Consider the following 27,136-nt stretch of genomic DNA (forward strand, 5'->3'; position numbering starts at 1 on the left):
TATCATTTTGAAATTTATTTGAACCAAGTGTTTTTGAAAGCATTGTTCCTGCTCTAGAAGAACCTGCTTAAATCTTTCTGGGGTGTTTAAAATAAAAAATGTTGTGACAATTTTTCTACTGTTGATCAGCTTTGAATATGTAAATTTTGTATGCAGTCCTAATACAAGAATTTGTACCCAAGCAATTTGTATTCTAACATAAAGTTAGCCCTATGGTGTATGTAAAATCATATTGAAATTGGAACTTAGATATGGAACTGTTAGGGTTAATTTTTAATTCTCCCAACATGATTGGAGGGCCTCACATTTCGATCCTAGCAGAATCTTTCTTAAAGGCAATTTTTAATTACATGGTTTAGTTTTATAATTAAATGGTTTTCAGAGCCAGAGCAATATATATCTCACACAAAATTGTTTCATTTGAGGAGCTCATTTTAGGAACATATGGTAATTGAGTCTGAATATACGTGGCCTGTCATCACAACATGAGCTGAAAGTCAGAATTTTCAAAAACAGGGATTTGGGTATTTTTGAGTTCAGCAGAAAGAGAGCTTTCCAATGGCATGTACATGGAACAACTAGGGTAAAAGTATAAGCTGACAATGTGACATTATTTTGGCAGCTTTGCGTCTTTGTTCCCGACATTGTTTCAACATTTCAGACCAGGCACAAATAATCCTATCGTCAAAGTTGCTGAGAAAAATAACATTTTTTAATATGTGATTCTGTGAAATATTTGGAATTATATAAGAGACGGGTTACTCTTTCCAAATATTACAAAACCCAGAAACTGACCTCCACTTCAATATGACTTTGAACCCTCAAAACAGAAAAGAGTGGGATGCGACTAAAGTTACTCACATTTTGTTGTGACAAGTCACATATGAGAATTAAGGAGCTGTCACGTGTTGACAGTGGGCCAACCGTAAACCCTGAGGGTGCAAAAAAACATGTACTCACAATATCGTACTTATACCCTTGCTCCTTACATGGCCACAATTTAGTTCATGCAAGTCAACAATGTTGCCTTAGTTTTAACCCTAAAAGAATTTTTTCCAGTGTAACCGCAGTGAATTTTGTTTCAGAAATTGAGCCTTGAAGAGTTTTAGAGTAACTCTTTGCAGCCTTTTGGACACCATTTGTGCATATATCCACGAACTCCAAATGACCCTAACTACAAAACCGTACGTCTGATTGAGTTCAAACTTCACATTCATGTTGCAGATTTTGCCTCCTCCCCCGTCTCTTTCAGGTTAAAACTTGTTTATTGTTTTGCTGACACTGTAACTCTTTGGAATGAGTGTGAGAACCTGAAGCTGGTCTTTCTATTGTTAACTGTAGCAAATTTCTCATTCATCAACTGTTCCAGCATTTCATCTGGGGCTGTTGGCTGTGGAACCTGTTGAATTCCGGGTTGACCAAGATGTTGACATTTTTGTAAAGTTCTACCATATTGTTATCACTCTTAACCCTTTGGAATGCACCTTGCTCTAATGTACTTGGAGGGGATCACAGCACCTCCGCTTATTGGCAGAATACAACTTTCCAAGTTGTTGGAAATGTGGCCTTCTGCTAAAATGTTTCACAACTCAATCTGATGAGACAGTGAACAGAGTAATTCATGATCACATGGGTAGTGATGTTCAGTGTCATCAGAACATACATGCACATGTACCTCATTGACATTTACTTTCCCACCAAACAATTGAGCCATTGCTTTATCCTACCATGTCTACTCATTCCAAACATAAGACAGATCACTAGAATAAAATTCCTTAAAATAGGGACGCCAACCTTAAATCCTCTTGACACCCATTCAAAATCTACAAAAGTTTCTGATTTACCCATACAGATGGCTACACAACACACAATTCTTTCATGCTATTCTCTGAGTGAAAGAAAATCGGTTTGGAGGGTTACACTGTTGGCTTGCATGTACTAAATTGCGGCCATGCAAGGTGCAAGGGCAAGTACAGTATTGAGTTGTAAGTACATGTTGTTTAGCTCCCTCAGGTGTTACGTTTTGCCCAGTCAACACATGACAGCTCCTTAGTCCTCATATATTCAGACTAAATTACTGTATGTTCCCAAAATGAGCTCCTCAAATGAAATAATTTTGTGTTTTCAGAGCCAGAGCAGTAGGCCTATCTACTGCTCTGGCTCTGAAAACAATGTAATTAAAAATTTGTTAACCCTAACAGTCCCAAATCCAAAGATTTCAATGGGATTTTACATACACCTCAGGGTCAATTTCATTTTAGAGCATAAATTGCTTGGGTACAAATTCCTGTATGAGGATTGCTTACAAAATTGACATATGCAACTCACTCTGTGAAAATGAGTGACAAGTCACCAATCACTTGAGAGTTAATAGTCCTTTAGAATAATTTTACAGTGTAAATCAATAGGAACCCACAGCATTTTGCCCTGGAGTATCTGCTTTCATCAGGGTGCTAAAACTGAGTGATACATCAAAACAAAAAGCTCAATTTGCTCTTTCTAATACAAATGAAAAGTGGCTCTGGTGACTTATGACTCATTTTCACAGAACACCTCACAAATTCTAAGCTGACCAGCTGTAGAAAAATTGTCACAACATTTGAAACACCCCAGATAGATTTAGCACATTCTTCTACAGCAGGGACCATACTTTCAAAACCACTTGGTTCAAAAAATTTTCAAAATGATACTTTATTTTTTAAATTGGGTCAAAGGTCACCAATGCATGTCAAAGGTCATTTTGACTCTTCGTTAACAAAGCTAAATTTCCACATCAGTGAAAAGAGCACATTCTTCTGATCATTTTGATACCACATTTGCATATAGTCAATGGAAAATGAGAGGGTTATGTGTAATTTTTACTAAAAGGGTGGATTTTTTAAGTGAAACTGTCCAGTTTTGTTGATCTCTACCCTGACCACATGGAAGAGCGGATTCATTGATGTGCACAGCAATTTTTATCAACATCTGAAGACCTTAGGTCAAAACCAGGCAGGAACACAAGAGTACTTTAATTTTTTACTAAGCCTAAACCCGCAAAACAGCTTGTAAAGGAAAAATACATTGATTCAATTTCAATTGATTGGCTCCTTCAGTTTGGGTTGTTTTCAGTTTTTTTGGTCTCTCCATTATTGGGCCTTCTCCTTCAGATTTTTCCTCCAAGAATTTCAATACCTTTGGTGGCATGAGATTTGCTTGTTGGTAGAGTACAGATAAAGTTGGGAATGGTTCTGACTCATCCTGAGAGAAAAAAACAAAGACAAAGTTCAGCAAGCAAGTTCATGGTTGCTAAGGAATGTGGCACATGGATGAATGTTGCCTTAAAAGGTCCGTGAGTTATCAGGGATGTCCTTGTTTTTTAAATGAGGCATTTCTTTTATCACACAAACAATCCAAGTTGATCCAATATGGATTTTCACACTCCTGTTTTTATCAACATCAGAATCTCAGCTTATTCACACTATTACAGCTTTGGGTGAATTCTACTACTTGAGATAAAAAACCCAAAATAAAAAAAACCAAGAAAACAAACCAAACCAAACCAAACCAACAAATGAGTAATTCTTTTGATTTTAGTGATGTACCTGTTAATTGCCTCATTCAGATTTCCACTAATTTACAAAGTACTTAGTTCTACGTATACTTGGAATAAGAATTCATAACTATTACCATGCTATCAATGGAACTGTAGAGCTGTTCTAGTCGTTTTGTTGTCACAAAAGACTTCATGTAGCATCCAGCTTCCAGCAGAAGTCTAACAAAATCTACTCGATTCCGAACAAGTGCAACCTCCATCGCCTCATCTAGACACAAATCCTAATAAAACAGACTTTCAGAAAGTGTTTAAATGAAAAACTCTGAAACAAATCAACCGCTCCTCTAAAGTTTCTTTTCTTTTCCTTGTGTGGGAATCCACATCCCCAGGCATCTAAGTTTGTGCCTGTATGAAAACAGCTTTATTTTAATTTCTTTGCATTTTTTCTGCATTCAACTAACTAGATTTCTTACGTTCCATGAAATGTTTTGGTTGAAAATCTTCTCCTTTGCAAGATCAACTCGGTTCCAGATCAGGGAGAGTTTCAACTGATCAGAGGGAGACAAATTGCTGGCTAGAAAACAAAATAAACATCAACAAATCTGTTTATTGTCAGACAGTGTCTTTTCTGCACACCCGCAATGATGATAGAAAACAAAGCAAACAATGTGAACTTTTTTTTTTTCTGTTTGTTGTTGCCCTGTACTCTCACAACATAATTATTATGAAAGGAATCACTATATAAGCGATTGAGTACTGAAAGAACAAAGACATTGATTACCTTTCATAAGGGCATTGAGAATTGCGTAATCTATGTCGACATCATCCCCTGCATCCACACTGTAGATTGTTATCTTAGTGAATAGAAGAGGATGAATAATCTTTAGTTCATTATCGGTATTGGTTGGCATTATTATGGACGTCATTATGCTTATTGTCATTGCTATCACCATGGTAATTTACTTCGTAAAGGCCATCCTGGTCATTAATATCCTCCAGAAATAATTAACTACAGTCCTGCTTTACCATGTACATTTATTTTTACTGAACAGTTCTTTTTTACCCTGTTTTCATCAAAATACCAGTTATCAGACTCACTTAATTTCCTGTTTTTCCCCTTTTAAAAGATTTCTTTTGCTTTTCTTCTAGTTATACTATTTCTTGCTGGAGTCAGGCACAAGCCAGACACAGAAAAAACAAAACAACCATCCATTTGGCTTGTTCATAAAAACAGAATGTGTTACAGGTTGATATGAAGACATATTTTATATAAACATATCCATAAAATTCACAAAAGTATGTTAAATATCCCCAGTGAAGTATTACTATAAAACATACATATAGATGGAGGTAAGTAATTCCGACTCAGGCATCATCATCAAACTACAAGTATTATATGATGTTCACTTGGTTTTGTGCACACTGTTTTTATCCTGATACAATCTTGTTTTATTTCTGTTTTGTGGCATTTTGTACACTCATTCAGCCTGTTCCAACAGTTTATTATTCCAGTTATATTCAAATGCCATGAGAAATCTTTTTAAAAACTTTTCAAGCAGGATAATGTATTTTTCTGTGTCATTTCACCACTGTCATCATTATCACAATCATTACCATACTTTGCTTCAGTCATTAAATATAACTGCACCATGCATGGAAAAAGGAACTACATATAAACATATAGATGACTTTTTTTCTGACAAGACTCAAAGTCAGTTTGACAAGGTACTTGATTTCTAAATTCAAAAAAACTGATAGCATCCTGCAAGTACCATCAGCATATGAAAAATCTTGTTTTCTCTGCGGCTGTCAACCTCATTGTTTTTCTTTTTTCCAAAATGAACATTGGCACTATAGTCTTCCTTACCAGATTCTTCCTTTTCATAACCTGTTCAAGGTCTTCAAACAGGCTCTCATGTTTGTCTTGGTTGCTAGGAAATGTTTGGGCAATCTTTGCCTTTAGTTTCTCCTTGTGGTCCGGCATAAGTGCTCTGCATAAAAAATACACACCACCCATCATATACCTCTTTGCTATGCATCATTTAACGACAAAGCAGAATTCTACATGAAATAAATGACAATTTTGACTAAATCTAAGTTCCATGGTTGCCACTGTTCATGTGACCAAGATGCAAAGACTTTGCTAGTTCTGAAAATGTCCAACATATCCAAATTACTTTTTGTTGAAATTAAGATTTTGTTGTTAATGTTCATAAAGGTTTGGCTTTGCCAATATCTCCATATGAAATCCAATCCTGCCTCCAATTTTCTGGACACTTTTTAACACACTGATTACCCTTACTGCAAACTTTTGATGTACTCTTAAGGCCAGTTCATACTTAAGGTGAATGCCAAAACAAAGCAATGTCATTGTAACAAAATACTTTCACCACATTTTGCTTCAGCTAAAATGTGTTCAACTTCGGAACACGGATATTCAATTTGATTACAATTTCAAGTTCACGTTGGCTGTCATGGTGAGTATGACTCAGCGAATAACACATGTGGTACCAAGTAAATTTTTGTGAGTCCAAGGGAAGTCACAAGTCATTTGGTGCAGTTACAAATCACCTGACACGTCATTTGATCTTCTCTCCAGTCCAGTCCAGTCAAGTCACAAGTTTTTGTCCAAGCACAAGTCAAGTTGCATCATGTGTGATTTCAAGCCACAGCCTAGTTTTGGTTCCAAGACCTTCCATAATTCATTTTGTGATCTGTGACGTGACTACGTACACAGAATGGTTTTCCATATATTGCTTGATCAGGAGTAGCAACAGACTACGGCAATAATTTTAGGATATTGTAGCGCCAGCGGGTTCGGCCGGTGGGGGCGCCAGCTCTGACCTGCATGGAGCTAGCTCTCTGCCCCTGCTGGTATGCGAACGGCCAGTGACTTTCCCGCCTTGCATGGAGCTAGCTTGCTGCCCCTGCTGGTATGCGAATGGCCAGTGACTTTCCCACCTTGCATGGAGCTAGCTTGCTGGTATGTGAACGGCCAGTGACTTTCCCGCCTTGCATGGAGCTAGCTCGCTGCCCCTGCTGGTATGCGAACGGCCAGTGACTTTCCCGCCTTGCATGGAGCTAGCTCGCTGGTATGCGAACGGCCAGTGACTTTCCCGCCTTGCATGGAGCTAGCTTGCTGCCCCTGCTGGTATGCGAATGGCCAGTGACTTTCCCACCTTGCATGGAGCTAGCTCTCTGGTATGCGAACGGCCAGTGACTTTCCCGCCTTGCATGGAGCTAGCTCGCTGCCCCTGCTGGTATGCGAATGGCCAGTGACTTTCCCGCCTTGCACCTGCGCAGTCCCCGTCTAGACACCTCGTGTCTGGAGCTGTGTGTGTCAGACAGCCCTTTTGCTTTCGTGAAAATAAACAGACCAGTTTTCCTGGAACGGAGATTTGAGCCTGACCGAGTAGTTCTTGTCAGCGTCAGAGCCCATATACAGGACACGCTACAACTGGTGGCAGCGGCGAGACACTGGATACAAGAAAATCAGGTCACAGTAAATTCGTTGTCTTTTCTGTGCCATGGAGTTGGTTGATGATTTGGGTCGGGTGCCGGACTCACTGGACAGCGGCAGCACAGGCCAGCGCGGGGCCCTGCAGTTGGGGACCCAGACTGCCTGGGTTGGCGGGTGAGCTGGAGTCGTTCCTCGCAGAACAGTCATCCAGGAGCGGGGGTTGGAAATTCGAGGGTATCGAGTGCGTGGTGTGGGAGGATTTTGGGTTAGGTCCCCTGGATAATGCGGCCACACCTGCACGGTCCCCGGGCGACTTCCCCCTCCCAAAGTCGAAGGTGCGGTTCCAATTGGAGCATGACCATTTCACCCCGGTCCCTGAGGAAGGGGCGGGCATCGCCCAGCAACATCCCCCAACCCCTCACTAGTACACCCATCAACGGCAACTGTGGGGGGCCCTCTGGTGGTGGGGGCACAATGGGAGAGGCGTTCCAGTCGGAGCCCCCTCAGGGTGGGTCCGTGGCTGGGGGTTCCCGACGGAAACTGTTGGAAACTCATTCATGTCTTGTAGCATTGGGCCTCTCACGGTACCGTCGTGGCCGAAAGAACATTCCTCTCGGAGCGCGGCCGGGTGGCTGCCACGGGGTTGGAGCCTCGGCACGAGATAGCTGAAGCTTGTAATACTGGTTATAGTATTGGGGCACCCTCCTGCGGCGCTGAGGTGGCTCAGGAAGCGTCCCACTCGGAGCGTGGCGCAGCCGTGGCAGTGGCCGCGGGGGCGGGGCCCTGGTACAAATTGATGGGAGCTAGCGGGCCCGTGGCAGATTTCGGGGCAACTCGCGCGCTGGGGACGTGGCTGGCGTGGCATACCGCCTGGAGCACTGCAAGGCCGTGGCCACGGTCGTCGGGAGGGGGTTTTGAGATGGGCTGGATAGAGTTTATGAGATAAATAGTGAAATGTAGGCGCCCCCACATGGGCGGAACTGTAACGGGTGGCGCGATTAGGGCGAATCCCCGCATGGGGATCCGCACGCATCTATATGAGGTGGATCCTCCCCGGATCTGCACACACACATACGAGGTGGATCCCCGTGTGGGGGGAGCCGATCAGAAGGACCGAAGGACCGGAAGCTCGTTAGGGCGGATTACCCCACACACTTCAAAAGTGTTGCCACCGTCAATAGATGGAGCGAGGCCGAGAAGGCGGGGGTACTTGGCCTCCCATCTGCTTGGACTGGCTCAGGAGGCATTCACTGACTTGTCACCTAAGACACTTCCAGCGGCAGTTTGGAGTTGCTTTGCAGGTGCCGCTTCATCGGGCTCAACTTTCCATGCGGCTGCACTGTCGGGGAGAGTCCCTGGAGGAACTGGGGAGGTCAATCTGGCGGTAAGTCCTCTGGAGTTACCTTGCCCATGTAGGTGCGTGAAGATCTGGCGGTGGAGGCCTTCTGGAACACCCTGGGGGACAAACAATTGCAGTGCCATGTCTTCCCAAGGAAGGCCACGACCCTGGCAGAGGCGATTACCCTGGCCACTGAGATGGACGCCTTTTTGGAGTCCCAGGCCTATCAGCGGAAGGGTAAGATCGGGGCCAAGGAGGTCCGGGTGTGGGGATAGACTTCATGGCTAAACACCGCTGCAAGTGGAGGTGGAGTGACAACTCACTCGTGGTTGACGGCAAGCTGGTTTCCCCTGAGGGGCTGAGCTGCAAGCTGGTGCAAGCTGCAAGCTGGCGGTGGCCAGGTGGCCGAGAGAGTGGTAATTCCCGCCGGCACGAGGCGATCGTGCCCACGGAGTGGGGATGGTGTACCCCAGCCTGGTGGCCACGGACCACTGCCAGGTGGCCGTCGTGACGGGCTTTGTGGACACCAGTCAGGGGGTTGTGCCGATGCGAGTATTCAACCCGATGGGAGACCCGGTCACAGTCTATAAGGGGAGTCGTCTGGCAATGTTCACCCTTGTGGAAGAAGGCCCCATGATCTTCCCCGAGGAGAGTTCTCAACAGGTGTTTTCAGAGCCCTGCCCTACGGATGGTTCCGTTTGGAGCCCCGACAGCAGTCTGGCGGGCCACCGTTGCCAGGGAGGCTCCTCTTGGAGCTCGGGTGATAGTGTGCCCGCCCACCTGCAGGACCTCCTGGACCAAAGAGCCGCCCACCTGGACGGCGAGGAATGTGCACGCTGGCGAGCCTGCTGGTAGAGTTCCAGGGTGCCTTCACCACGCTGGATGGCAGGCTCGGCCAAACCGACTGGGTCCAGCACCCAATCAACACAGGGACGACGCTGCCCATCCGGCAACCTTTTCAGCGGCTTCCAATTCACAAGCGGTCAGAGGCCCAGAGGCAGGTGGACCAGATGCTGGCGGATAGGGTAATTAAACCGTCGCACAGCCCGTGGTCTTCAACGTTGGTCCTGGTGCGGAAGAAGGACGGGTCTGTCCCCTTCTGTGTGGACTACCGGCGGGTCAATGCAGCCACCCTGAAGGATGCCTACCCCATCCCTCAGATCGAGGATAACACACTCGAGGGAGCCAGGTGGTTTAGTACATGGACTTGGCCAGCGGGTACTGGCACGTCCGCATGGCAGAAGATGACAAGGAGAAGACAGCTTTCAGAACGCAGAGCAGCCTCTACCAGTTTACTGTGATGCCCTTTGGGCTCTGTAATGCTCCAGCTACCTTCAAGCGTCTGATGGAGTGCGTCCTGTGGGGTCTCCAGTGGCAGGTGGCCATCATCTACGTGGATGACGTATTTATTTGGGGCGGACCTTTGAGGAGCACTACTAAAGGCTGCCAGGCTCACACTGAAAACCAAGAAATGTGACTTTTTCAAGACGGAGGTGTCCTTTCTGGGCCACTCGGTGTAGGCAGAGGGGCTGCGGACGGACCCCCTAAGGTTGCAGTGATCCATGGTTGGCCAAGGCTGGCAACTGTGACGCAGGTCCGGAGCTTCCTGGGCCTGGCATCATATTATCGGCGGTTTATTGCCTACTTTGCCAAGATCGCCCCTCCATGATTTGACCAACAAGATCCAGAGGGAGTTTGTGCGGACAGATGCCTGCCAGACGGCATTCGAACACCTGCAGGATGCAGGGGCCGTCCTCTCCCAGGAGGGGGAGCACGGAGAGTGGGTAGTGGTTTATGGGAATCGTGTCCTGACCAAGGTGGAGAGGAACTATTGCACCAACCGGAAGGAGCTCCTAGTGGTCATGCACTTCGTGCACTATTTTCTAAGCACTACCTGTTAGGGAAGTGCTTCCTGTTGAGGATGGACCATGGCTCGCTGTGCTGGCTCTTTAATTTAGAAGAGCAATAGGGGCAGACAGCCAGATGGCTATAGAGGCTGGGGTACTACGAGTTTGACATAGAACACATCAAACAGGCGGAAACACATCGACGCCGTCTCTCGGATACCCTGCGACCAGTGCGGGCATTCCTGAGAGATTGACCAAAAAAGTTACACAGGGCCGGCTTCTTCGGCGGATTCGGACCCCCCCTCGGAGCCGGCCGCCGGAGGCAGAAGACGAGTCCTTGGTTGCGACAGTCGACAAGGACGGAGAGGAGGATGACTTGATTTTGGACGGATTTCCCGAGGTCTGGGATCTGAGCAAGCTAGCTCAGGAGCAGCTGGACGACCCGGAGCTGGGACCTGTCCGCCAGTGGCTGGTGGCGGGGAGCGACCGGCCTGAGTGGGAGGACATCTCTGACCTCGGCGCCAGGGTCAAAAGCTGGTGTCCAGATGGGACACACTGTGCCTATTCCGAGGAGTCTTGCAAGTGAAGTGGGCGGGGGCTGACAGGGGCCCCCACCTGGAAGATCGCCGTCACACAGGCCAGGGTGCCCGAAGGCTCTACTTCTTGCTCACAATCACCAAACTGCTGGACACCTCAGGGTCGTTCAGACTGTGGCCCGACTCAGTTACGCTCCTGTGTATTAGAGGGAGATGAGACGGCAGGCCAAGGAGTGGTGCCAGAAGTGCCATCTCTGCGGTTCTAAGAAGTCCCCGCCAAGTCCTGGGAGAGCATCATGCCCAGGGGGCCGGGTTCAAGCCCGGTGAGGCTATTTGGCTGTTCACCCCCAAGAAGAAGGTCGGCCGCGCCCCCAAGCTGCAACAGTGGTGGGACGGGCCCTTCACGATGCTACGATGCCTCCATGATGTGACTTACAAAGTGCAGTGCGAGCCGAAGGTGGGGGGCGCGTGTGACTCGCAAGGGGTGGTGGGTGCGGCACCCTGCGTGATTCTGCTCCATGCTAACTCCTGAATCTCCCTATGTTTCTCTTCCCAGGATGGACTGGTTGGTCTGCCCCCACTGTCAGTGAGAATTCCGCCAGCGGACCAACTTGTGGCGACACCTGAGGTCAGCTTGTCCGGAGCTGTTCACCGCCCGGCCCTATACCTGTGAGCAGGGGTGTGGCCGCTGCTTCTACCGCTCGGACATGCGGGATCGGCACCACCGACACTGCAGCCACGTCCTCGATGGCCAGGTCCAGGTGGAGGATCCTTACATCCTGGAGGTCTTCATCAGTGACGGGGAGTTGGGGGGGTGACGAGTTCCCATGGAGAAGTCACCCCCCCTCTCGGTGCCGAAGGCGGGGGTCGTGGGGCCGGCCGGATCGACAAGACCAGTCAGACTCACTTTCCGGTGCGGCCCCGGGCCCTCGGGCCCCCGCAGCGGCCCTGGCAGCTTGAACCTCCCCCCTACGTCACTCGGGGATGCAGACCGAGGTAGAGCCCCCAGCCCCGGTTTGGAGCGGGGGGCCGCCGGGGTCTGCCCCCCGGCTCCTTGGTGACATATGCTGGGGGGGGTCTGCCTGCAACTGGGGATGCGAGCCACCCTGCAGGAGGAGCGGGCCACCAGAGACGCAGACTCCATGATGGACCCCCCCTCTGTGAGTATCACCACAGCCAGTGGCGGTTGGAGGTGGCCCCCGCTGGCCTGGACCGCTGCGGCCACCGCCAATTCCAGACCCGGGTGGTGCACAATCATGAAGTTCTGGGCGGGATGTTGTACACCTTCGGCAGTGAGCCGTAGGCGCAATACGGTGTCGACGCCGACTACGCTTGGCAGCCGTCCCTGGGGGGCTTCTTACCTCCGGGAGTGCCGCTTCCGACCCGGTACCCAGAACAAGTCCCGTGGCAGTTCTGGGACCGGCTGTTCCGGCGGTCGCAGGTCCAGCGGGAGCCCCGTCCATTGCCCACTGGAGTCCGTCCCCACAGAGCAACGAGGCAATGCCAGGAGGCACCACGGTGCCCCTGCTGGTATGAGAACGACCTTCAGCTTTCCTGTGCCTCGCCCCTGCACAGTCCCCATCTAGACACCTCGTGTCTGGAGCTGTGTGTCAGACAGCCCTTTTGCTTTCGTGAAAATAAACAGAGCAGTTTTCCCAGAACGGAGATTTGAGCCTGACCGAGTAGTTCTTGTCAGTGTCAGAGCCCATAGACAGGACACGCTACAATATGCATTATTCGTATCACTTGAGTGATGATAAGTGGAAGCAATGCATATATTGACCTCGAACCCCCCCCCAGCTTATGGACCTGAGCCAAGTTTTTCAGACATGGCCTTGGGCAGACAAGACCGAAGCAGAAGTTGCGAGCAGAACAAAGTCTTACAATGACTATTTTAAGAACGCAAGGCGTATAAGTTGATAGGCCTAGTTTAAAACTGTAATGGGTTCGATTGAACAGTTTTTGACTTGCATTGGTAACATAAGTCCAAGTCAAGTCACAAGTCATTTTTTTGGCAAGTCCAAGTCAATTAAGTCAAAAGTCAAAAACTGATAGTTACAGGTCACGTCACGTGTCACAAAAATAGCGACTTGAGTCTGACTCAAGTCCAAGTCAAGTGCCTTGACTCTACAATTCTGGCAAATAACCAAATTTCAAAGTTTCATATACAATCATATACCATCAATTTTATGGGAATAGATTTAGCTTCTTTTTTATCAATGAAGAATAACATTGAACAAAGAAACGGAAATTTCTATCCATTATTAGGGCCATGTTTTTCATCCATTAAAAATCACAACCGGGAAAAATTCTGTACCAATTACAAATTAGTGTTAAAAGTGGCAGCTACCTGTCTAAACAATTAAATAGCTCAGAAATGTCAGGAAATTGCTCTGACAGAAAGTCAGACTAGAGGAATGATTCTTCATTGGGGTCAATATGTGCACTAGAGGAATACTAAAGTCTGAAAAACTAAAAGAAGTTAAATGATTTGAAGACAATAAATACCAGATTAAATGGAGGCAATTTACTTTAACTACAACCGAACCATGTGTATTTTGGGGATAAATGAACTCTCATTGTGGGTCACTGTATGACTTTTGCACCTTAAGACATGTTAATTCATTCAAAATTTGGACTTTTTTACCTTCGGGCAAATGAAACTTTGGATTATCGAACCTTTGGACTAATGTATCAACCTTATTTCATTTTTGGACTATTACCCCTGGTTATAGGAAATTTGTGTGTGCTGACTTAAACCCTTGGACGTCTTCTCCCCTGGATTATCAAGCAGACCCCAACTAACAAAAAAAGGAAATTTCTAAATCTACTCAATGCACAACTCACTAAGGGTGCTAGTAATATCTGATACAATTTCTTTAAGCCGGCTACAGCTTATGAATAGAATGTCTGTTTGAAAAGTGATGCATGTCAACGAGCTAGTAAAGGGGTGTTAATCCATGGGGGCTGAAACACAGTGTGCACATACAGGTTTGTGGGCATCTCAAACATGGAGCACAAACGACCAACTGAAACTGCATGCAAAACATTCTACTGTAATGGTCTGCCTCCTTGCCTTTCTTGTGCACATCAGATCCCAAACACATACCCCTCAGCATCAGACTTGGCGTACGCGTATGCAATCAGATCAGCCCCTCGACCACTCCCCTCTGCAATGACAACAGGAATGATTGGATCCTTGGTGATGTTCTCAAGGACCACACGGATGGTGTTTAGGCCACCCTCAAGGACAAGGCAGACTGCTGGTATGCCGCAGTCACCTGCAGAGAGAAAATGACGATTGCATGATGATTGTTTTTATGTCATCTTTTAATGAGGGTAAACTCTGATCAGTGCACAGCACTGCTGTGCATGGCTCTCATCAGATTAACACCAAGAGTCGACGGCACACAATTACAAGGGCACCTTTGGCAGTTGCCAATTAAACGGCCCACATAAGTAGAGAGGAGACATTGAGAAGCAGTTACTGTTTGAGATGTAGGAGGAAAACCCTAGGAAAAATATTTTGGATAAAACCCACAGAATCACTGACAACCTAATCCACATGTGAACTAAGCCGGGAATCAAACCTGGGCCACAGAGGTGATAAGGCAAGGAAGGAACCACTACACCAACCTGACTTGAAGTGTACATGAACACTTAAAAACTCTGGCATTCATAGTTGTCAGATGGTATCCACCTGCATTTAAGCATCTCAAGGCATTAATGTCACTGCGAGGTTAAAACATTGGACTTCTTCAAAAGAACATAAACTACAAGTCCAAAGCTTGGGAGAACAGCATGGGCATATATTTCAACATCCTTCTTTTCTTTGCTTTGTTTAAAAGCTCATATTTTAAGCATTTTCCCAAATGTCTGATGCTTTTCCTAAGGTGAGTTTTATTGCTAACGTGGCACTGTGTTACACGCCACATCTTCCCTTTTTTTGAAGTTTTCTATACAAATAATAAATCTCAATTAAACATCATTAGTAGGCCTACATTAAGTGACCCCCAGCCAGCACAGTAGTTAAAACATAAAAAAAAACTGACAAAGATCCGTAAATTCAACACAGGAAGAGTTGTAATAAAACTATACCTACTTTCCACACGAAGATTGTAGTGTATAATATAGAAATCAAGCATGACTAAATGTGCAGAGGAACAGGAAAAACCTTGAAAATGGCAATATAGAATTTGACAAAAATATTACACAGGAGCTCATTTCAGTAACAAATGGCATTAAAGTTCTTTTGCATGAGATCTTAATGATGATAATAATAAGTAAATAAAGCTCGCGCAATTAAGCAACAGATATTGCAATCCATGTTGATAAGTGATTGAGACACAACTGTCAATAACACCTACTAGCAGGGTCCATTTTGTGGTTAGACACCAGTTTTTCCAGGCTGGATCGCAGAGTGATCTCCACCCCATATTTTCCCACTGTGCCATTATCTACAAGAATGAAGTGTGTGTGGTTTGGATCCAGTGATGCCCCCGAGCTCTCCAATGAACTTGTCATGCGATAATGCTTGACACGCTGTAATAGAAGAAAAGTATCGAGACGTAATGCAAATGTGCTTGTAGGCCTTCTAATTTTAGATCTGAAAAATCAGGGATAGTAATTGAACACCATGTGGGCACATTGACAAATACAAACTGTTCTAATATAATGTATTACACCTCAGCTTTTGCATTGCAATACCAGGGAATTATGCTTTGAATAAAACACTTTGTAGTAATATGCCTCACCCAAAGCAAACAAGAGAGCAAAAATGGTGGCAGAGTTGCGTTTCTAAGGGCCAGGAGAGAGAATTCAAGTCTATGAAGTTAATATCACATGTCCTAAGTAAAAATGAATGTGTACACTCCAATTGTACAAATGTGTTCAATATTCGAACTGACAGATGAAACAATGTTTTATTGAAATTAAATCAATTAACTATGTCCAAGACAAAAATGCATGGCAGTGATCAGGAATATTATGCCTTGATCTTTCAGGATAATTGTTAATCTGCCTGGAAAGGCACCCTGCACAAAAACCTTGTGAGACTGGTGTGAACAATTTTTAGTGATTTCCTAGTAAATACATCGGTAATTCCCATGTTAAATTTTACTTAGGACATGTTATCACTTGTGATGACTAATAAAACCACTGCAAGGGAAAATTAGTGATGTTCATAAATGGAACTCCTACAGTGAATTTGCTCACTCATGGCTGATCAAGCTAACTGACTAATTTTTCTTACTGCATGCTGTCTGTTTCTCTTGTCTTCAAGCTCTGTGTTGCCGTCAACTATCCCCCAGGATACAACACCAATGGCATTTATCTTGTGTCGTGATCTGAGGGTGTGTTCCCGCAAGGCCTTACCAACATGTTTCATCACACCTGTTTTTTCAACAGCCAACAAAAACACCAGTTCTGAAAAAACATATACAGTAAAAAAAAACTGATGTAAAGATGCTTCCATGATGAGACTATAAGGTACTTGGTAAATGCTTAATATCTACAACATGTCTCAAGAGATTTGGGTCTGACAGGTGGGGCTTTGCTTTGAACTAGAGGGAACATCTACGTGTATCAGCAGAAACCACAACCAAGCACCAGGGCGACCAGATGAAAATAGTGGCCTGAGATGCTTCTGTTTTTCACTCCTTGTCCTCCTATTGCCATACATAATATTATGATTCTGATAGAATCCACCATTTTTCATAATTCTGCTAAAATCTGCTAAAAATACTCATTCTACTAAATTTTCTGTCAAAAGTGTTTGTTTTTTTAATCTGTCACATTTAGTCAAAATCTGCTTATGGTCACCCTGCAGAGCACAGTACTAAAGCAAGCTGCAGCACACAGAAGTAACACTACTGTGGCCAAAAACTGCCACAGCAAAAGCAAAAGTGCTTCGGCAAAAGCAAAAACACAGGCTTGGTTCCGGGGGGTGGATGTCAATATTGGCTTGCATGCTCGGACACAATAGAAAAATTTTTTAGTAGGCGATTACGGATGGCATCCTGCAAGCAGATGACAATTTAACGCGTGTGTCCTTAACTGACATTTACAAAACATTGATGGGCCTGTTTCCTCGGAAAATTTCTCGGTCCGCCCCTGATGCATGTACCACCAAAAAGGCTGAATTTGGTCATAGATATGAATAAACTATGTGAATGCAGTGCAGTGAAAAAGGTACTTGACTTGCCACAATATCATAGTGTGAATTATGGAAAAGCCAGAATCATGTTTGGCAACTGCGGACATGAAATGAGAAATACCGACATTTTTTGTTCAAATTGTGGACAAGGTTAGTCTTTATTCCGTTGTGCTCTCTCAATTTTGATGTGAATCCACGCTAGCCTATTCTGATTGAAGAATATTATCATGATAATGGCCGACAAGACGTACGAGCACATACCACTGGACGGATACCCATTTCCTCGACCAGCAGCATCACTTTTGGAATCTGGAGTGTTAAGACCATGAACCAGAGTGGAAAGGTAAGCCAGATTGCAGCAGAAATGAAAATATACAACCTGATGCTACTAGGGATCAGTGAGACCAGATGGACAGAGTCAGGACAGAGACGCCATTTAAAGTGGTGAGACGCTGCCGTACTCAGGTCATGAGGACGATGACGCCCCACACACGGAGGGAGTCGCTCTCCTACTTTCTCCGACAACCCATGTAGCGCTCATAGGATGGGAGGCACATGGACCGAGGATCATCAGAGCAGTTTTTGCCACCAAGAAGAAGAGAATCAAGATTTACAGTACAGATTGCGGTAACACCATGTAATTTATCTCTTGAGTATGTGTGGTTCTGGGAAGAACCGGGGAATAACTCGACGTTTCGAACAGTGTACTCTGTCTTTCTTCAGGAGACTGCAGGATTCTAACTGGGAGTGGAGCTTATATGGTGTAGAGAAGAGAATCAAGTTGAACGTTATTCAGTTTTACGCCCCACTAACGACAGCGATGATGAGGACAAACAACATTTCTACCACCAGCTCCAGGCCGTATTGGACAAGTGCTCAGAGAGGATGTCACCTTGCTAAAGGGTGATTTCAATGCCGAGATACATGTAGGACAGGATAACACCGGGTTTGAAGAGGTGATGGGGCAACATGGTCTCGGTTAGATGAGCAACAACGGATAGTTGTTCGTAGACTACAGTCCCCTCAACAAAACTGTCATTGGTGGCAGCACTTTCCATCAAAAGGATCCATAAGGCCATATGGGTGTCACCGTATTACTTCACAGAAAATCAAACAGACCACGTGTACATCAATAACAATTCCGTTGGTAGCTACAGGACGTGAGAGTGAGGAGAGGGGCTGATGCAGCATCCGACCACCACCTGCTGACCGCCAGAGTGAAGCTGAAGCTGAGGAAGAACTTCACAGGAACCACAGGCAGGCGACACAGCTATGATGTAGGACAGCTGAGGGACAAGAGAGTGCGGCAGAGCTTCCGACTGACACTCTCCAACAGGTTCCCTGTGCTGCAGGAGTTGATGGAAGAGGAGGAGCCACTGGAAAAAGATTGGAGCAGGACCAGGGATGCCATTAAGATGAAATTAAGAGGAGATGGTGGGCCACAGGAACCACAAGCATAAGGACTGCGCCTCGGCCTCCACTCTCAGCAAGATAGAGAAGAGGAAGAAGACTGCAGTCAAAAACGCACGTACTAGGGGAGCTTAGGCTAGAACACAGGAGTAATATACAGTATCACACCGGGAAGTTAAGAAGAGCATTAAAGCAGACAAGGTAGCCTACGTGAACATCCTGGCAGAGGAGGCAGAACAGGCAGCCAGAAGTGGCAACATGAAGCAGCTGTACGACATCACCGGGAAACTCTCCGGCAAGTACTCCAAGCCTGAGAGACCGGTCAAAAACAAGCAAGGTGGGACCATCATCGAGAAGGAGAAGCAACTAGAAAGATGGACGGAGAATTTTGAAGAGCTCCTCAATCGACCCACTCCACCCCCCTCCTATTATCCTGCCAGCTGAGTCCGACCTCCCCATCAATTAACTGTGAGAGACCGAGCAGGGGTGGGATCAGGAAAGCAGTGCTAAAGTTGAAAAATGGCAAGGCAGCAGGCCCAGACGGTATCCCTGGACAAGCGCTCAAAACAGACCTGGATACCACAGTGGAGCTTCTGTACCCGTTGTTTGGCAAGAAATGGGAGAAGGAGGAGATCCCAGCCGACTGGAAGGAGGGCTACCTCATTAAGCTTTCGAAGAAGGGCGTCCTCAGCCACTGCACTAAACTACAGAGGGATCACCCTGTTGTTGGTGCCAGGCAAGGTTTTTAACAGGATCATTCTGGATAGGATGAAAAGCACAGTCGACCCTCAGGTCAGAGATCAGCAGGCAGGGTTAAGGAGAAAAACAGATCTAGACTGACCAGATTGCTACACTATGCATCATAGTGGAGCTGTCACAGGAATGGAATTCACTACTCTACATCAACTTTGTGGATTACGAAAAGGCATTCGACAGTGTGGACAGAGCGACTCTATGGAAACTCTTGACACACTACAGAGTACCACAGAAGATCGTTCACCTAATACAGTATTGCTATGATGGGATGAGCAGCAGAGTCGTCCATGAGGGACAGCTCACACGACAGTTCCAGAGTGAGACAAGGGTGCCTTTGTCTCCATTCCTTTTCCTTTTGATTATTGACTGGGTGATGAAGACGACAATGGCCCAGAAAAGGAATGGTATACAGTAGACACTTTTGTCTCAGCTCGATTACTTGGACTTTGATGATTTAACTGATGATTTGGCTCTACTGTCCCACAACCCTCAACAGATGCAGGACAAGACAACCAGACTCAAGGACTCCTCTGCACTAGTCGGCCTGAACGTCCATCCAAAAAAGACCAAAGTCATGAGGATGAACACCATGCGTACTGACACAGTGTTGCTTTAGGGAAATGCTCTCGAGGAGGTGGACTCCTTCATCAACCTTGGAAGCATCATCAACAGGGAGGGAGGGAGAGATGTAGATGTTAAGGTCAGGATTAGGGAGGCTCGAGCAGCCTTTCTACAGCTCAAGACAGTATGGAACCCGAGGGAACTTTCAATAAAGAAAAAAAAAGATTTTTAGCTGCAATGTGAAAGAAGTAATCCTGTACAAATCAGAAAGATGGAGGATGGCAAAAACTACTCTTCAGAGGATACAAATCTTTAGCAACGGCTGTCTCAGGAAAATTCTGAGGATACACTGGCCAGAGAAGATCAGCAACACCGACCTCTGGGAGACCAAACGTCAATGGAAAATGAAATAGGGAGGAGGAAATTTAGATGGCTGGGGCACACACTCAGGAAATCAAACAAATACAGCATGACAAGCGCTCACTTGGAATCCCCAGGGAAAAACGAAAAGAGGCCGACCAAGAAACACTTGGCGACGAAACCTCCAGGCAGACATCAAGAGACTGGGTATAACCTGGAGACAGCTTGAGGCAAGGGCACAGGACAGAGCTCTCTGGATGTCTCTCACAGGCGGCCTTTATCCCAGTAAGGGTCCAAGGCGTTAAATAAGTAAGTCTCTCAATTTTGAAGTGAATGTCATGGCTGGAATCCTTCAACTATATGCGTAAATTCCCCATACCGAGGGGCGAATTTTCCCATTTTATTCGAGCGCCGCGCAGATTACGAAAACCCCTGTAGTTTTATTTGAATAGGACCTACCGGTCTATGCGTTCATAATGTCTGTAGTTACAACATTGATCTCCATTATAAAGACCGGATAGGACATCGCGCATTGTCTGTGCACAAAATGCGCGGCAGAACAATGGCGGCGCTTCAGGAGGGCAATGTCATGCTGTGTGCTGTGCATTTTTGGTCAACATAACCTTTTTCTCATGGGATGATGGCTAAGCCCTCGGCCTCCCTCCCGAAAACAAACCAAAAATAAACTGAAAATGCAAGAATATCATTTCCTGAAATAACTGACCATTTTCTTAATAACTAACCCACTCGAAAGTGATAATGATAACCCGTTTTGTGTGTGTTTGTTTTTAATTCAATTTTTACACCTATTGTCTACAGTCTCGCTTTAGCAATATTTTCACTCTGGGTCAGTTCAATTGTGATTTGTTCAGTGTGTAAAACTTTGAAAATTCCACAGGACATGCAATAGGTTTTGTAAATATGATGTCCGAACTGTTCATGTGTTTTTCCGTCTAGTTTGGATGAACCAATACTGAAAAAAATCATCAATAAAATGATTTTATTGTAAACTGACAAACGGTATACGGAAGTGTAAGAATCGTTTCTGTGAGCACAAAGTGAGCGCACCTTTAAATGAGCGACCAAATTAACATAACTTAATGCCGTTTTTAAAACAGACACTTGTTAATCAGCTTAAAAGCTGAGTTCACAACCTGACTTAAAGATTTACATTTAAAAATTACTTGCCGGCAAAAAAAGTCAGTTTTAACTAAGAACGAATAATTTTGTTATGTAGACAATGTTTCTTTCATTGCGTTGACTTTGAATTCCCTTGTTTGTAACTTCATTCAACAGAAACGTCAGCACTCTGGTTTTAACTTTGGTTTCATCTCTGCCCCGAAGAAGAATTCACACGATTTTGGGTTCAGTGCGTCTTTAGATTCGACAAACACAAATCATAGCTGTCTTGGAGATTTTTCCGGTGAAATCTGGGGAAATTAAACGACAAATTAGTCATTAAGTTTTTGAAACCACTTTTGCCAATAAGTAACATTTCAGACGGTCCCAACTTGGAAATAGTGAAGTTTCATATACAAAGCCTGATAGGCTAGATAGACTGTCACAAATTTCGTAGGCCTATTTAGCCTTAAAGTTAAGCATTATAAAGTACAACTTGAGAAATTTTCTGAAACTGAAAAGTACGACTCACATTTCCTTCTGTTACTTCTTCGAAACTTGACGTTGATCTCCGGCAATTCACTACTGTATGAACCTCAACCCTTATTCTTTCCAAAGTCATCCATTTCAAGTGCAGAATTCAGCTTTTTTCAAAATCTGACGATTGAAGCACAAAAACCTCAACCGGTTTTTGAAAAACTCCATTTGAAAGTACACGCAACAAAATTAGCAACGCTCGTTATTTACCCTCCTGAAAATACGCACAAGCAGGACGCGTTTTGGACGCGATGTCCTATCCAGTCTATATAATGGAGATCAATGGGTTACAACCGGGTTCTTGCACGCGTTCTGCGTGTGCGCAAAAACTATACCTTCCGTTGCGCGTACTCGTCTTGCTCGCGTCAAACGCGCATATACATGTACTTGCACGCCTATGTGTTGAGTTGGTACCACAGACATATAAATGCGTTTATTATGTCTGTGGTTGGTACAAAGAGGCCTGTCCATTTCATTTTCAAACACACCCTCTTTTGTTCCGCTCGGAGCGGATACGCTGCCATGTAATTACATGCGCACGAGATCACGCAGTGCGGGCTGCAGTCGTCAACGCACATACTTTTTCTTATTTTACAGACTTCGTCGGTCCCAAGGGTGAATAAAGCATTATTTCTTGTTTGAGTATAATATAGGGTTGTAAGAGTAATTTGGGGCAGTGAGGATATTAATCCCTGGCGCTGTTTTGTAAAATTTCGTTTAAAAAAGAACCCATACTCCGTTTTTGACAAACATAATATCACCGATAGATTAATCAGGCTGACACCGTTCCCCCCCCCCGGTTTATATATTTATGATTACTAGCACAACTCGAGAGGGGGCGTGGATCCCACTTTGCCTCAGATACCCGTTAATGAGACGTGTGGACATTGCATTGGCTATCCCCGTGTTCTCTGTTTTGGTTACGCCATTGTTGATCAGCAGTTGATATACCTCTGGTCCGATTTCGACGATTTTGATTGCTTCATTTTCTTGACTTATTATAACAGAGAACTGGTAAGCCGACAGGCACAGTTTGCTGGAGCACCGGAGTACCACGAGGAAGCGCTTTGATTTTGGCCGAGCGGGGAAAAATATCCTGTTGTATAATGAAATACCGATTGCACAGTATTAAATAGTTTGGCGAGAGTTAGAAATTGTTTAAATTTGAAGACGTGTTTTAATGACGGGCTTTGCCCTTAAGGACTAAGTTAACTAACTTCACTGAAGGTCGACAGCCATTAATGTTTCACTGCCCGGTGCAAAAACTCGACTTCACCGTGACATGCGGGGGGGGGGTGATTGGAGAGGGTGAAGTGTTCCTTTGTTATGTACAGTGAGTATGGGCACTTTGGCCGCTGTCCTTTTTCTAGCTGGACATCAATTTAGGGAATGTTTGCAGACATGCCAGTCTCTTGGTGAAAAAATTCATCCGTCGACCCAGTACACATTTGGAAAGGACCGACAGATTTCGCGCGTTGTGATTAGCCAACGCGTTGCAAACTCTGGGAGGCACACTATTGTGAATCGCCCGTATCCGCCCCAAGACATATAAACAAATAGACGGGCAGCTCTTATTCAAAACAACGGCGGGGTACCGTAGCCGAGACGACACCCGACTAAATCCAAAAGCGTGGGCAAGTTCATATACAGCAAGGTATGAGACGGAGAGAACCTCCCTTGCTTTGTGTTGGTCATTGTCTCGCAGGAATCTGGGGAATTCCTTTCAGACATCTTGGGGGGGGGTGTTAAGTAACAATAGTCTGGAATGTGCATAGGGATTGGACATATGGGGGGGTACCCCTCGGTCTCATTTCTTGCTGGGTATAGGCAACTTCACCGTTCTTTATAGGGAATTTACACACAGTTGAAGAATTCTAGCCATATAATTCTATTAAGCCATTTTCCGATTGTGACAAAAAATTCTCTGTTTACTTAATCCGACCTATGCAGATTCGAAACAATGTGGTTCCAACATTTGAAAAAAAGAGATAGCCGTAACAAAGAGTAAAAAGGGAACGTATTTTGGGAGCACATGTAAGGAATACATGCAATCTAAGTGCGTCACGCGCAATTTGCAGTGAATGTGCTGCCATTTATCGTGCGCCCACTGCTTGCCCACGCTTTTTAAAATCACGGTTATACGCCCAAGACTGGTAGTCTATGTGTTTACATGTCTGTGATCTGCTCCAAGTGAAGTGCACCCCCAATGGGCGAAAAGACAAGCGGTTACAAGCGGGTTCTTGCTCGCTTTCTGCGTGTACGCAGAGACCATACATGCCGTAGTAAATTAATTACGCGTACTCAGCGTGAGCCCCTCATGGCGCGCCTGCGTAGTGAGTACCAACCCCCCAAATACCCCCTCTTTTGTTCCGCTCGGAGCGGATTAATCAAGCATTTTCGACGCTGCTAATGAGCACTGGATCAGCAACAGAAAACCTCATTTCCAAATTAACGGAAAAGTTTGGCAATATTCACATAATAATTCACATTCTTCCTCCTAGAATCTGCCAGGAAAAAAACAACACATTCTGTTGCCTTAGCTCTTTTTAAAGGCTCGAAGACCGGAGATGGGAGAGTATTAGCCTCATAAAGCATGCACACGTTATAATGGAGATCAATGCATGCACACATGCGCGCGTAATGGGACAATTATACGCGTCTGGCGTCCCCTCTAATTCTACCTATCCGGTTTGCAAGTGTGACGTCACTTCAGTTTAAACTACACCCACTGCACATGTACTGCGGATAGAGTTTGCATTGGTCGTCGTTTACATGCAACCATGGAACCGGAAGTTAACGCGCATCTTCAGCGATCGTTCAATAGGAGCCTGCAAATCGTGGCGCGTCCGCCTCTGTGACGAAGTCACTTACGAACCAGTCAATCTCAAGGACTGTCAATTTCATTTAAAAACACGCGCTCGGAATGGATTTGATCTTTGGAAAAGTCTGAGTTACGAAAATACGAGCTGCGTGCCCGCACTACGCTCACTCGATGTGATTCTGAGTCCCCAGCACGCACATCGTGGGCTAGCCTGTCGCGTGCGTTAGTTACTATTTATACGTAGGCCCCTGCGGGAAAACTTAATTTTGTACTTGTTCTCCGGCATTCTGCAGTAAATTGCATAGCAAGTAGACTTTATTTAAACCACTGACGAAAGTTGTGCACAAAATTTGATAAAATTGTGACTCTTGGCATGATCCAGTAAAGTTTTGGCAAATTTCTGTCACCAACGATTTTGGGATTTAATTTTGTTGAGTTTACCCACGTAGTTAATATCGAATACATTTTTAAGAGGGCCGAGAAGCAGAAATAAGGAAGTATAAAAATAGAAGTATGAAACCAATTTCTTTCATTAGCTTGAGCCTTGAAACGTGCTGACGCGATGGCAATTAAGTTGCGGAGGAGGGCTTGTAAGCGACTCCCAATTAAATCCCATTATAAGAAGGTTATGAGAAAACTTTGTTCTCTATCAGTTACCATGCAAGTGGCAAAGCTGTTTTGAATTACCTGTACACAAGAAAATTCTAAAATCTCTTGCAAACTCAAGAGAATGTATCATCCCGGTTTCTTCCAAAAATAATTTTATCACAGTTAATTTTTACAAACATTGTAATAAAGTGGGATAAATCCCATAAAATTACCAAAATTAAAAAAAGAAGAAATTAAGGATAGCAGGTTTTTCCTTTAGGCCTTTAAAAGTTATGGACTTGAAATGGCTTATATGCAATGTAAAATTACAAAGTAATCGTTATAAATGTGGCTTTACGTCACATTGCTGAGTTTTTTCCTCTCCCTTTTCAGAACTACCGACTGCAGAAAGTCAGAAAAGTAAATTCAAAAGAAGTAACTTCATTTAAATTCCCCAGACTAAGGGCACTGTTACTATACCTTGTGATTCGTGGCAAGCATTAGTGGCCTCTTTTGGCGAGTCCATTGGAGCTAATTAACGTGTAAATTTTTTTTTCGACCAAATGCAACGACCATTTATCATACCCTACACCTGTACATGCTGAAAACTTGGTTACGTCACTTTACAGCCAGGGCCTCCCCCAGCCAGAAAAAACAAAAACATCCAGCCGGTCTCCAGCCAATTCCCATAGGACTGTGTGCTAAGTGGCCCCTTGTGTACAAACTAATCGATTATTTACAAGACAACGCCTGGGCAGACAGTGGAATGTTTCTCATCAGTGACAGCTGTCTGGAACTTGTCAAAGGCCTCTTTCGGCTGTCGCTGAAGTGTTATTTTGGTTGGGGGGGGTTGTTGTGGTGGTGGTGTGGCTTGGCTGGCGCGTGGCGAGGCCCCCCTCAAATCGGGATAGCCTGAGAGAACGCCCCCCCACGGTTCTATGATGTTCTTTTGGTGGTTTTTAAGAGCTGTAGAGGCTAGGGGACAACCAGAGCAGCAATTATATACCTTAGGACGGACTCAGGGCTCTGCAACCCTGAGAAATGATACGAACTCACCTGGACAGGCCGGTCCAGAGACCGTGTAAAAATAAATTCATACCGCGTCCCACGGTTTCCCAGACGTCTCCCACCAACACACATGTTTATGTGCAATCAGATAATTCAGTGTAACAAATTTTATTCAAAGTTAACGCGCGCAATGCCTATTTTAAAATTTACGCCAACTGAGGAAAAGACTGGGTTGATAACTAAATAGTGTTGCGTTCCCTAAATATCAAGTCGATGGTAGCATGGACTTCATTAGTGTCTACGGGATGTGATATTTGGGGTCAACAATTTATTAAAGGGTGGACATGAAACAAGGGGTTTGGGTGCCAGTCAAACTGTATGGTTGGTTTATTGCTCTCACTTCTCTTCATCAAAGTTCAATATGGATTTGAAGAAGGTGTAGCTTAACATAATACAACACACAAAAGGCAAAGTTACAGAAAGGCGAAGTTGTATACGAGTGTAACTAAACTACGGTTTGACAGGACCATTGGAAATGCAAGTCAGACGGAGTGGGTACGGTACGTGTGTCTAGTATCGCACAGCTAGGCTACGCTCATCAGGCCGGGCCGTGGTGGGACTGTCCCGGACCACCACGGTGACTAGCAAGGGCTGGACGGGGCCAGCGCCGGTATGTACCGACCGCACTGCCGCTCAGACCGCAATGTGTTGAGCGCAATGATAAGATCGCCGCACTGTGTACCATTGGCTCAGCGTAGAGACGGGGAGGATTGGGCTAGTTAGCAGGACAAGGGTGGCGAGGGACACGGGGGTGTCTCGCCCAGCAATCGGTTCGGACGTAGCGGTGACAGGCCGCTACGACTCTCACTAGCACCCTGGCTAATTCGTAACGCTCTCGCATCGGTCCAAGCTAAGCTAGCTGGCCATTCATATGGTTACATTTCTTCGCCATAAGAATGGTTACTATCGCACTTCTCTCGGTAAGGGTCCAACCGCCGCACTACGTTAAGTTCCGCTCTCGCAATAAGGGTTTGGTCCACCGCACATGACCGACGAGCTAAGGAAAATCTGCTCTATTTATAGGATTCTAGAGGCTTAGGAATTA

The 27,136-nt window shown here is 45.3% G+C and overlaps 1 protein-coding gene across 7 annotated transcripts in view; it reads right to left on the minus strand.

Moving 5' to 3' along the window:
* Positions 1-27,136, minus strand: part of LOC110977258 (transient receptor potential cation channel subfamily M member 3-like) — a 66,891-nt gene that overhangs the window by 23,126 nt on the left and 16,629 nt on the right. For 2 of the 7 annotated variants that reach the window (XM_087137435.1, XM_087137436.1), the window contains exons 5-12: positions 15,969-16,141; positions 15,085-15,259; positions 13,827-13,998; positions 5,403-5,526; positions 4,317-4,389; positions 4,009-4,109; positions 3,670-3,816; positions 3,175-3,240 (exon numbers count right to left, since the gene is read on the minus strand). In XM_087137435.1, coding sequence (XP_086993561.1) covers positions 3,175-3,240; positions 3,670-3,816; positions 4,009-4,109; positions 4,317-4,389; positions 5,403-5,526; positions 13,827-13,998; positions 15,085-15,259; positions 15,969-16,141 — 1,031 coding nt within the window. Of the gene's footprint in view, positions 1-3,174; positions 3,241-3,669; positions 3,817-4,008; positions 4,110-4,316; positions 4,390-5,402; positions 5,527-13,826; positions 13,999-15,084; positions 15,260-15,968; positions 16,142-21,146; positions 21,389-21,609; positions 21,860-27,136 lie in introns of those variants that run through there. The other 5 variants (XM_022231218.2, XM_087137439.1, XM_087137437.1 and 2 more) reach the window with 4 other exon arrangements.

This window comes from Acanthaster planci, linkage group LG05 (genome assembly GCF_054643075.1).
Source record: "Acanthaster planci isolate LZ-2023a linkage group LG05, COTS_SCS, whole genome shotgun sequence".
Classification (NCBI taxonomy): domain Eukaryota; kingdom Metazoa; phylum Echinodermata; class Asteroidea; order Valvatida; family Acanthasteridae; genus Acanthaster; species Acanthaster planci.